The sequence below is a fragment of the Micropterus dolomieu genome, linkage group LG10 (genome assembly GCF_021292245.1).
Source record: "Micropterus dolomieu isolate WLL.071019.BEF.003 ecotype Adirondacks linkage group LG10, ASM2129224v1, whole genome shotgun sequence".
In the NCBI taxonomy this organism is placed as follows: Eukaryota; Metazoa; Chordata; class Actinopteri; order Centrarchiformes; family Centrarchidae; genus Micropterus; species Micropterus dolomieu.
In genome coordinates, this window is record NC_060159.1 from 27516047 (window position 1) to 27528711 (window position 12665).

The window sequence follows — 12665 nt, forward strand, 5'->3', positions numbered from 1 at the left end:
TGCCTGTCTGCTCGCCTGTCTCCTGTCTGTCTCTGTCTGTCTGTCTGCCTGTCTGTCTGTCTGTCTGTCTGCTCGCCTGTCTGTCTGCTCGCCTGTCTGTCTGCTCGCCTGTCTGTCTGTCTGTCTGCCTGTCTGCTCGCCTGTCTCCTGTCTGTCTCTGTCTGTCTGTCTGCCTGTCTGTCTGTCTGTCTGTCTGCTCGCCTGTCTGTGTGTCTGTCTGTCTGCTCGCCTGTCTGTGTGTCTGTCTGTCTGCTCGCCTGTCTGTCTGCTCGCCTGTCTGTCTGTGTGTCTGTCTGCCTGTCTGTCTGCCTGCTTACCTGTCTGTCTGCCTGTCTGTCTCCTGTCTGTCTCTGTCTGTCTGTCTGCCTGTCTGTCTCCTGCCTGTCTGTCTGCCTGTCTGTCTTCTGCCTGTCTGTCTCCTGTCTGTCTGCCTGCCTGTCTGTCTTCTGTCTGCCTGTCTGTCTGTCTGCTCGCCTGTCTGTCTGTCTGTCTGCTCGCCTGTCTGCCTGTCTGTCTCCTGTCTCTGTCTGCCTGTCTGTCTCCTGTCTGTCTGCCTGTCTGTCTCTGTCTGTCTGTCTGCCTGTCTGTCTCCTGTCTGTCTGTCTGCCTGTCTGTCTTCTGCCTGTCTGTCTGCCTGTCTGTCTCCTGTCTGTCTGCCTGCCTGTCTGTCTTCTGTCTGCCTGTCTGTCTGTCTTCTGTCTGCCTGTCTGTCTGTCTGCTCGCCTGTCTGCTCGCCTGTCTGTCTGTCTGCTCGCCTGTCTGCCTGTCTGTCTGTCTGCCTGTCTGTCTCCTGCCTGTCTGTCTGCCTGTCTGTCTCCTGCCTGTCTGTCTTCTGTCTGTCTCCTGTCTGTCTGCCTGTCTGTCTCCTGCCTGTCTGCCTGTCTGTCTCCTGCCTGTCTGCCTGTCTGTCTGTCTGTCTGCCTGTCTGTCTCCTGCCTGTCTGTCTCCTGTCTGTCTGCCTGTCTGTCTGCTCACCTGTCTGCCTGTCTGTCTGCTCGCCTGTCTGTCTGTCTGTCTGTCTGTCTGCTCGCCTGTCTGCCTGCCTCTGTCTGTCTGTCTGTCTGTCTGTCTGTCTGTCTGTCTGCTCGCCTGTCTGTCTGTCTGCTCGCCTGTCTGTCTGCTCACCTGTCTGCCTGTCTGCCTGTCTGTCTGCTCACCTGTCTGCTCGCCTGTCTGCCTGTCTGTCTGCCTGTCTGTCTGTCTGTCTGTCTGCTCACCTGTCTGCCTGTCTGCCTGTCTGTCTGCTCGCCTGTCTGTCTGTCTGTCTGTCTGCTCGCCTGTCTGCCTGCCTCTGTCTGTCTGTCTGTCTGTCTGTCTGTCTGTCTGTCTGTCTGTCTGTCTGTCTTTGCCATTATCTGCCTTTCAAATTAAAAGTCTTTCTGTCTCTCCGGGTGTATTTGGTGTCTCCTGGTCGGTTTTTGTCCCCGTTTGCTTCTATTTTTAGAAGAAACTAATAAAGCAGGTCGATAAATCAGCCAAGTGTTTCACCTCGAAGACCTTTTTAATGTTTCGTGCTCTGATTCTCGTCTCTGTACTTCTTGTTCAGTCCTCTGTCATAAAACAGGTTTTATTTTGTGAGTGTTGCCAGGGACAAAACGTTTTCTTCTTTTTATTAATATTACATAACCCGGCCCTCTGACTGAGACTCCTGTCTCTTAAAAAGGTATTTTCTTTTCAGAGTGGGGTCAGGTCCTCAGCCCGGGGCAGAAAGTGGCGCCTTCAGTTAACTCGTATAAAAGCTCCGGGAGGCCGGTGTTCCTGGAACTGAGGCGGCTCCCGGTCCAGTTCAGAGACGCAGCAAACATTCGTTATTTCACAGGACAACGTGACGTCACTGTGTGTTTGAAAGTTAACACGTGGTCATCGTGGTGAACGTCCCTCAGTCCTGTTGACGTTCAATTTTAAAGTGTCACATTAAGTTCAAAGACTGTGAATGAACGGTTACAATCAAACTTCACACCCGTCCACGACCCCGTCCACGACCCCGTCCTCGACCGTTTGAGCCCTTTAAGCAGACTTTCCGTGAGTCGGCACCTCTGCAGAGGAAATTACCCACAGTTCATAGTGTTACCAGGAGGAGAAAAGGTAAACAGACATGGAAGGAGCAACTATGAGAATAAGGAAGTTTACATGTAAGTGTGATGCAGTTTTAATAAGCCAAATAAGCAGTTTACTCTGCAGGAGCCCCTTCAAATCGGGCAGTCGGCCCCTTCAGTTCCTCGGCTGTGAAGGAAGTAAAAAAGTTAAACTCAAAAGTCCCAAACCCGCAGTTGTTTTGGCGTCCTCAAGGTAACGTGATGGGTCGCAAAATGCTGTTCTGTCCCATTAAACCATCTCGGGCCCTTAGAGCCTCTCACACTGAAGCACTTACCACAGGATGGCAGCGAAGTCTGTGGGGGTTCAGGGCCAAAACCAAAACCACGCCAGTCCGTCTCAACACTGTCTGACTTCCTGTCTGCAGAAAACACCTCACACGTGTATAGTTTCATGCTCGCTGTAGTTTGTATCAGACAAGCGGGAGGAAAATGTGCGTTAGTTGGGGACTATTTTCCGCGGCGGATGAATCCACGTGTGCTGTAGTGAGTGTTTGGAGCGGCAGGATGGTGAATGTGGGGCCAGAATAAACTGCAGTGTGTGTTCATGGTGATGAAGGTCACCCAGTGCAGCACAGAGGGAAGAGGAGACATCAGGCTGCGAATCATTCTGCACTTTAGGTCTGCTTGAATCTGCTGACAGTGTTTCGGAAAAAAGGAAGTCTCAGGAAATCAACACCTGTTGAGTTGGAAAGTGGCGACCAGAGCTTCACTGATCGCAGCTCATCACAGACACATTACCGCCGTCAGAACAGTTTTCATAAAGTCTGAGCCATGTTTTCCACTTTCTGCAGAGCGGCTTCATCAGAGGCCGTCGCCTCCCTGAGAGGGAGTGATGAGGATGATGATGATGGAGAGGTTTTCCTGCAGGGACTCATCATGATGCAAATCTCTGCAGCCTCCTCCCGTCTCCGCTCCCATGTTTCTATCAGGCTGGAAGATCTGACCACATGACGTTTGAAGGCAAATGAGAGGCAGCAGCTCACGCTCGCTTCACTGTCTCCATTGTGCTCCGCGTTTATCACAGCGGAGTTATCGCGATCGATCAAATGCCACGCGGGGCTTCACATGCTGTTTCTGTGATGATGCCGAACAGATGATTCCACTCTCCCACCTGCAGGACGCACCACCTGATGGTGGAAACACTAAGACGGCGTCTTACACTGACAGACACACTTAGATTATTTCAATATGCAGAAGTAGGTAGAAACAGGGGTTCTCAAAGTCTGGGAATGTGGCTTGGTTTACTCGCCTTCAGTCACTTCCTGGACACCTTTGGGATCCTCATCATGTTATTTTATCCCAGAGACAATCAACAATTGAGCCACGACAGCGTAGGTGTCATTTACACTCGGGACGACGGGGACGTCTCCCTGCCGCTCTTTGAAAGGGCTGATTTTGTCCCCATCACTTCTTAAAAGCATAATTGGTAAAAAGAAAAGTAGCTTGTACCAGATAGAAGAAACAAGTGTGCGGTGTCCAAAAGAAGAAACAAAAAAACCCTGGTCGTCTGTGTGGAGTTTGCATCTTGTCCCCGTGTCTGTGTGGAGTTTGCATCTTGTCCCCGTGTCTGTGTGGAGTTTGCATCTTGTCCCCGTGTCTGTGTGGAGTTTGCATCTTGTCCCCGTGTCTGTGTGGTTTCCTGACCAACCAGACAATAATCCAACTTATTTGCAGAGAAAGAACAAAGTGGCAGATATTTACACGTGCATTATTCTGGTTTGTGTTGTGCAGACGTGTTGCAACGAAGAGGATATTGTGTGCATAAATTTGTAAATTGACAACATAAAAATACACAACAACAAAGATGAACAATTAACAACACATATGTGCAACGTGCCGGGTTTGTGCATGATATGAAATGACACAGTATTTACATGTGCAGAGACATTTGCATTATTTGAAGGGGGGTGTCAGTGGGGGAACCCGGACCTTGTTGATGAGGCTGCAGACGGGAAGAAGCTGTTTGTGGCGAGAGGTTTTGGTCCTGATGGACCGCAGCCTCCTGCCAGAGGGGAGAGTCTGAAACAGTTTGTGTCCGGGGTGGGAGGGGTCAGCTGGGTCAGCTGAGTCCTGGAGGCGTACAGGTCCTGAAGTGATGGAAGATTGCAGCCAATCAGCTTCTCTGCAGAGCGAATGATGCCCTTGTCCCTGGCAGTGGCAGCAGCGTACCAGATGGTGATGGAGGAGGTGTAGAAGTGCACCATCATTGTCTTTGGCAGGCTGAACTTCTTGAGCTGCTGCAGGAAGTACATCCATCAAAGCAGTCAGTGCCATTGACCAGGGCCCTGGCGCAGATCTGGACTTGGTCCTCGGGCGAGGCTTGGGTTAATGCAAAGAATGAGTTTTGCTACTTGATGCAGCGTTATGCAATATTTTCCCCGACCCTCCATAATGTGTAATTATACTCTGACCTCATTCTGATCCTCCTATATTTCCTACCATTTAAAAGTAGGCTAACACTGCTGCTTCACCCTCAGACAACAAAGCTCTGTCCTTAGACATGATTTAGTTTCTGAGGGACAGTAAACGTCTGCCTCTCTTCAACCAAACCGCACACTGTTCTACAGCAGGTGCTTTTGATAAGTAACATAATGCTGTTTCACCTCCTCCTGATGTAGAGCATTGTTCTACGTGTCTTAACTGTCAATATTAATAACTCTTTCCTTTGTTGCAGTTTACTCCAGAGTATTTTTAGAAGTTAAGATGCTTCGTTTGATGTGTTTATCCAGACTGTGTTTACACACTCACAGCAAGAAAATCACCCAACCTGAGCTCACGCACACGCACACGCTTGTTGAAGCATGAAACACAGAGTATGTAGCCCTGTACGTCTTATCTAATAACTCAGAGCGGACAGGTTCTTTGTCTGAAGGGCGGTGATGATTCAACGTGTGTCTGACTCACTGGTTTTATTGTGAAAGTTTGGTTTTGTTTGTCCGGCTGTATTTATTTTGAAACCGTGACCGGAAGTGCGTGGTTTCCGTCGTTGCAGCTTGACTCCTCTTCTCCTCCCAAACCGACGCTCAGAGTCTCCGCTGCCTTCAGAGCAGCATCCTCACACCGCAGCCGGGGAGTCCGGATTAACAAAGCGAACCCACCCGGGCAGGGCCGCCTCTCTCTCTTTCTCCACCTCTCTCCAAAACTTTGGAGACTTTTGCGCGTGAAACAGGCGCCTTTTGGATTTCGTTGATTTGGAGTCTCCAAACTTTTTGGCGCAAGTAAAAGTTCGCTCAGAGTTTTGGGAGCGGGAGGATGATCCTGCAGGGGGACCAGCTGCCGCTGCAGTGAAAACATGTGAGTGCTCAAGTCTTTTGTGATGGTTTCACCTCCATTAGAGCCCAGCAGACAGCTTCATGTGGCAGCTTTCGTTCTTCCCGACGTGCAACTTTTAATTTCTTCATCATGCTTCTGAACTGGAACATCTTCAGGCTGAGCTCGTTGTTTGTGATGAAACAGTATTTATTTGCAGCTTCAGCAGCTGGACAGATGTTCATCTCTCTCTCTCTGGTGAAGCTTTTTTGATTGGCGGGTCTTTAATGAGGAAAACAGAAATAAAAGGGTTTTTTTCTGACCTGAGAGCTGAAAAAAGGGAAAGAATCCTGTTTTCCATGATGCTGCTGGCTGCATGTAGCTGCACGTTTACAGTCTGTCTCCACTGAGCAGTTACATGAGAGCCTTTATTCTCTTCTGAGGGAAAGTCTTTGTAATATTAGTGTCAAAGTATTTTGCATCTGTTTATTCCGTATTTATATGTTTGTCTGCGTGTAGCACCTCATCACCAAAGCAGATTCCTCCTGTGTGTAAAACACTACTTCTGATCAGCAGAGGATATTTGATCGCAGCTGTGTGGTGACGCTTTTGTAGATTTGTTAGTAATAGAGTCGTTATTCCTGTCATCTGGTCACATTCTGTCAGTTCCTCTGCTGCAGCTCTGCTTAATGCACCGAGAACCAACAGTAAAAAGTTTGGTTGTGTTTTTATGGCTTGAAACTGACTTTCTTTACACATAAGAGAAGCTGCCTCCGTAGAGAGTTTTAGGAAGCAGCTCAAGACTTTTATGCTTTTTTTTGGTATTTGATTAAACACATTTTTATTTATGTATTTCTATGTCTGCCCTCTCTGCTACAACAGCTGCATTTTCTGAAAGAACAGTGATATAAAAATAAAGGCTGTTATTATTAAAATGTCCTGGATTCAGAAACTCAAGAGTTTATCATGTTTTTAGTCAGTTAACTCGTCAGCTACGTCTTTGTTTGGTTTCCCTACACCAGAAACAAAAATCTGATATTACTTCTTGATATATTTGTGAGTTTATTTGCTGCAGATGAAGAAGCAGCTGATGTCGTCATGTAACGTTCTGGTTTGGCTTTTAAATTTAGGTTAAACAACAAAGAGCAGTAACCTGCGGGATCTTTACATCAAACTAATTTACTTTAACCCTTTTGTGTATTTTCTTTTCTGAAAAGTTGAATTTAAATGTATTGAGACTGAAACAAAGTTGGATCGGCATTTAACAGAAACACTTTGTGTGAGTTTCTCTGCCATGTAAACGCCCCAGAGAGATGTGACCTCAGTGGTTGTGTTCCTTCAGTATTCGGATATAATCGGCGATAGAGAGCTGAACAGATTAGTCAACTGACAGAGAATGAATGAACTATTACTGTAATCCAGTGGTTCTCAAAGTGGGGTCCTTATAAGTAATTTAAAGGGACAAAATCTTATTAAACAGGGGTCTGTGGTCTACTTTGGGTCCTATTAGGGGTCCTGGATGCGAAAGAGTTTGACAACCACTGATCTAATCGATTGATCATTTGTTGCAGCCTCTCCTGTGTGAGTTACTGAATCTCTTCGGGTTCGTTTCTCAGACAAAAAAAGAAGTTTGAAGACGACTTTTTAAGAGTCAGAATCAGAAACACCTTATTGATCCCTGAGGGGAAAGTCTTGCACATCACGGCATTTAAGGTGAAGGAAATAAAAAAAAAAAAAATAGAAACAGGAGTGTGGAAATATGTACAGTAATGATAAATTGTAATAATTAATCCTCAAAAATTTCACTTTTTAAATGTATAAAAGCAAACGATTAATCAAGAAAATGATCGTCCGATTGATCGAGAATAAAAAATAGTTTGTTGTAGCTTTATACTACTTTATATATTATGTGCACAGGAGCATCATAAGAATATTTGACTGATATAAAAAATAAATAGTACTAAAGAAAATTCCTGTAGAGAATAAAGAGGTAAAATCAGTATCAAGTATTCAGATCATTTACTTAAATAAAAGTAGAGCATTGCCACTGTGTAAAAATACTCCAGTACAAGTCCTGCATTTCAGAGTGTGTTCAAGTATCAAAGTATTACCTGCAAAATGTACTTCCAAAGTAAAAACCCTGCAGGGTACTTTAATCTTTACCACTGCTTGGCCCCAACAGACGTTCACCAGAATATAAAACAACAGACACCGAGTTAAAACAGTCCTGCAGTCCTTTCTGTTCAGGTGTTTCCCCGTAACCACCTTTATCTTGGATTTGACTCCCGCTGCTGAACCAGAGAATAGTTTAGATAAATATAGGTCAAGTCTGAAGACCAGAGTCTGTGTGCATAAAAATCATAAAATAGAAAATATTTCTATTTTTGTGGTAGATTTAGGAAAGTCACGTTGTTTAGGATGTCTTCAGTGCCCTCAAATGTCTAAACAGTTTGACTTCTTGACATCTTGTTAGTGACAGGATGATAAAAATCAGCTCCTGATCAGTTTAGAAACATTTCAGAGGGATCAGAGAGATAAACCTAAATGTAGGGATGTAACGGACACCTGATTAGAATATGACACGGTTGTTCGAGTGGTAGATAAGAGTTAAAAGTCTCCACAGTTCCTCTGCGGTGACGTGATGCTCTGGACTTTATCAGGGTCGGACTTTATCAAAGAAAGTGCTGTTTAAGGTGGACTCTGTTTGTGCCAGCTGTTACACAACGTGTGAGCAGATACGCCCAGAGAACATGCTGTGGTCCCAGAAGGTTGAAGGTTTGAACAAGACGTCTCTGAAAGGAGGCGCGAGGTGATGGCTGGGGGCGGCGGCGGTGGGGGGGGGGTTATCTGTTCTTCAGGTGTATGGGGACACCTGAAGATGGTTTACAGGTGTTGTTTTAGCTGATCAAATTAAACGTACAGAAGCTTTTTGACAAATAATCTGTAGCTGAATGAGTTCCAGGTGAGTCGGGTGGCGCAGAGAGGAATGTGCTTTAATTAAACTGAAGGGGAAGATTTGATCTCCCCACCTGCAGGTTGAGTTTGATCCTGATGACATTATTCTGAGCAGAAGAAGGCGGCATTCCCCCCTTTTCCCCCCTGTAGTCAGTAGAGCAGGCCAGCTGGGGAACCACCGCCAACATGAAACTGCATGAGGTGAGATGTTGATGTAAAAATCCACCCTGGTTTGTTTTTGGCCGATGCACAAAATAGAGAAGAGCGTCCCCGACTTTATGCTGGCCTGTCCTAAAACTCACATTTAAACACGTCTAAATGTTTTACTAAATGATTTGTAGGACGAGAGGAGGTTACACCTGAGAGAAGAGTTCACCGTCTGCACGTTCAGGCTACAAAAAAGAGGGTGGTTTTGGTTAAATATTGAACCTGCTGTGCTTCTTGTCCCATAGGACAGTAATAGTTCTCTAACCTTGACCAGGCGTGCTTTAGATTTCTTTAGCTGACGCTGTTACAATAAGTGCATCATGAAAAGTTAGCTAAATAAATAAATGTGAAACTACCAGGAGGATCCGTTGATTCAAAATGTTTCCTCCTGTTGATATAAAACAACCTCAACAGCGTTACGTATCGTCTTCTTCTTCTTCGTCTTCTTTTAAACAAATACTTTTCTCGAAGGAACTTGTGGTGTTAACTCCCACGTGTTACCCTAGGTATTTACCCCACTGATGCCCTATCAGATCCTCCTAGTATCTATCGTCACTTGTAGATCTCTCATCTCGTACGTCAGGCTGCGACCTCTAGTGGTTGTATGATGGTATAATCATGCGGGGAAAATAAATCTGTCTAACAGGAAAATCTGCAACCTCTTTTAAAGGTAGAAAATGAAACAGCCAGCAGCTAAAGAGCCAGATCTGTTTCCTTAACCAAACCAGAGTCTAAAGGGGAGTGAAGATGAGAGTTTGCTAACATGAAGGACTTTACAAAAGGATGATGTGCCAGGTTATTGAAAAGTTATTCTGCCCCCTAGTGGCCAAGAATCGATGAATGCAGCTTTAAAGGTTTCCAATGTGGGTTAAAATCAAAGGCAACTGGACTTAGTTGAAGATACTTGAGGACGTTTTTTTGTGTCTCGTCTGAGAAGCTTCTTCAGTTCTGACTGCAGGACAAGGAGTCCCAGCTATTTAACCTCTCTGGGGTCTTAAAGAAGTCTCTTGATTTTAACCCACCTTGGATAAACTAAGACCTGGATGACTGAGAATCGTCACAGACTTTAAAGTCATGTCTTCTCCAAACTGGCCGTCTGGATTTATAAGAATGAGATCGGAGAGTGCAGACGGTAACCAAACATACTGCTGCTGAAAGCGCATTAGTCTGTATAAATGTGTTCAGGGGGTGAAGGGGAGCGGTTTTATGTAATACACTCGCAGTGTAATTCACCAGGGAGCACAGATTTACAGCCACATGTATGACAGGGGCCGCAGATACCAGAGGACTCTGCGTGGAGCTCAGACCTCCTCCAACGCTGAAAGATTCTTTAAAATTGCGACACTTCAGAGACGGGGCCTCGGCTGGAAATTTAAGAGCCTCATCACTTTGCATCCACCCGCACATTTGATTAGAATACAAAACTTGCAATCGAGGCTGCTCAGCAGACTAATTACACAAACCAGATGTGGAGATTTCACCACCACGCCAACGCAGCGGAATAAATATGGATGAAAACTCTGATAATAATCCCTCGCTTAACTTTTAAGAACAAACAGATCAGGTCGGGAATCGAACGGTTATGGACGTAAACAGGCGTGAGACACTGTGAAAAGACGTGTTAGCTGCAGCCCTGCACTTCTTCATTTCAAGGTGAATTTCTGCGTGAACGTGGTGTGAAACCCTCAGTGTGACTGTTTGAACCAGGCCACAAAATGTCTGACTCGAGGCGGAGGGTTTGCCGGCTGCCGTCCAGCCCTGCAGACACATGAATCGCTCTCTTTATGTGGTCGAGGCCGCGGGCTCGCTCGCTGACCTCGCTCCACTTGTCATTCAGTCCCATTTCCATACTGGAGATGGAGGTGGGGAGGAGGATGGGGGATTGGGGGGGGGTGGGGGATTGGGGGGGGGTGGGACAAGGAAACAAGACGCATGACTTGACAAAGAGGCGAGTTTTCTTTAATGTCAGGAGCTGCATGAATTTGCAGCGCTGGATGGACGCGACGAAGCAATCTGTTCCCTCTGGTTTAAATATTCATGATGCACACACAGTGGTGAAAGACGGAAAGAGAAAAATGTAATTAAAAGTTCAGTCGGTCTCTTTTTACTTTCTACATCTTGTACTACTTTACCTTGAGTCCATCATGTGTTTCACAATTCATCAGTTTGATCAGGCAGAGACGAGGAAACCTAAACTTCTTTAAAAGCGCCGCCGAGACGCTCTGGAGACGGACGGAGGGTTTTCTTCCTGTCTGTTCTCGCAGTGAATGAAAGTCACTCTGTTTTACTGCAGCAGGTCAACACTCATCAGGACGTCTTCTGTACAGAACTAGCTTGAGGCTGATCAAAGTCTGGGTTTACTCCAGGCCTCCTGATGCTGATCACAGCTTATGTTTGATAAGAGCTGCGACACAAACAGCTTTTTATTATTTATTGCATATTTTCTTTTTGACACTGAGATGTTCAGATGGATATCATCTCATATCTGTGAATTAAGGATAGAGCTGGAGCCAGATTGTTAGCATAGCTTAGCATAAAGGTGGGGCTGTAGTGGATGAAGTATTCAGATCCTTTACTTAAGTAAAAAGTACTAATACCTCACTGTAAAAATACTATGTTACAAGTAAAAGTACTGCAATGAAAATGTTACTTAAGTAAAAATATGTTCGTATGATGCAGAAAGAAAATTGTCCTGTGACTGTTATTATTTCAATAGATTATTATTACTCATGCATTCATGTATAAGCAGGATTAACTATTTAGTATCAGACTGCGATTAATGACTTGTTTCACTATGTATTAATCTTCTAATCTCCATGAATCGATTGTAAAAATACTGAAAATAGTGAGAAATGTTGCCACAATGACCGAGAGCCTAAAACGACCTCCGTGTTTGCGTTCACAAATGCAGAATTATGGCGACGGTCGCTCTAGAGTGACTTGTTCACACTCGTTATAAACGAATCAGATCTGAGTAACTTTGTCCTGCAGTCCGAGCTTGGCCAGCGGCAGTGAAGATGGATTCAGCTTTCAGGAGCTCCCTTCCCTTGTTTTTATATGAAAAATTACTTCAATTCAATTTCTGTCAAGCAACGACTGTACTAGCTGTACTTGTATAAACTGTTGGGAGTTTAATTTATGACAAAACATCATATTTTATAAACTCTTCATGTGTTTCGTGCGTAAAAATGTGACTTTGTAAAGTATCTGAAGCTGCCAGATGAATGTAGTGAAGTAAAAAGTATCTCCCTGGTGGCATGAAAAGAAAATACTCATGTACAAATACCTCTGATCTGTACAGTACCTTAGTAAATATTCTTAGGTAATGTCCACCACTGGGGGCGGGGGGACACGTAGCCTGGCTCTGAGACCAGCAGCTGGTCATCAAGAAACAGTTCCAGCTCGTAACTTTTACTGTGTTCTTACATTTATTTGTTTGTGTCCAGTTCACAACAGCAAGATTCAATGTGTTAGTGAGATTTAAAGACAGAGCTATTAGTCAGCCAACAGTTGTTGAAAGATTTCAATTAGGAACAAAGTGCTGAACTCCAGTGAAACACTGATTGCATCGCTAAGGAAATGCTCATTTGGAGAAGCCCCCATGTTTCAGTTTATAATGATGAAAGTCAAACAAGCACGATCTTGTTCACATTAGTGAAGGCGTAACCAGCAAATACTGAACTCTTTCACCTTATTGTCACACTAATGATGAACAGACTGATTACTTCAGCACTGCAGTGATTAACAAATAATGGAAACAACCACCAACTGAACGAAAGCCAGTGATATTTTTAAATTATGTGAATTAATTTCCTCTCAAGCACCATTTTTGTGTGATTTACAGCGTGGTACTGTGAGATGCTGTAACTCTGTGATTCTAACGGAGGAGTTGAGTTTATGTTCACGCTCTGGTGACTTGGATTGCTGTTTTTATGGCTTCGACATCACACAGCTGTCAGTTCTCACCGTGTTACAGTCTGTTGACAGCAGTGACAGTTAAATGTGTTACAGCCAACGAAAACACCAAACCCAGCGTTTAGATTAGTTTCACTGTGGGCCTGAAAGTCGGCGGTTTGGGTGGAAATCTGTGTCGAAGCAGAGAGAGAGACAGATGATGTCATTTTCCTTCACTTTTTATGTTGTCTGGATAACGTGACC

The 12665-nt window shown here is 45.0% G+C and overlaps 1 protein-coding gene across 8 annotated transcripts in view; it reads left to right on the forward strand.

The window, feature by feature from the left end:
- Positions 1 to 5025: 5025 nt before the first annotated feature.
- Positions 5026 to 12665, forward strand: part of adgrg6 (adhesion G protein-coupled receptor G6) — a 116384-nt gene continuing 108744 nt past the window's right edge. For 3 of the 8 annotated variants that reach the window (XM_046061038.1, XM_046061040.1, XM_046061039.1), the window contains exon 1: positions 5027 to 5390. In XM_046061038.1, coding sequence (XP_045916994.1) covers positions 5389 to 5390 — 2 coding nt within the window. In that variant the 5' untranslated portion in view covers positions 5027 to 5388. Of the gene's footprint in view, positions 5391 to 12665 lie in introns of all 8 variants that reach the window. The other 5 variants (XM_046061041.1, XM_046061042.1, XM_046061043.1 and 2 more) reach the window with 4 other exon arrangements.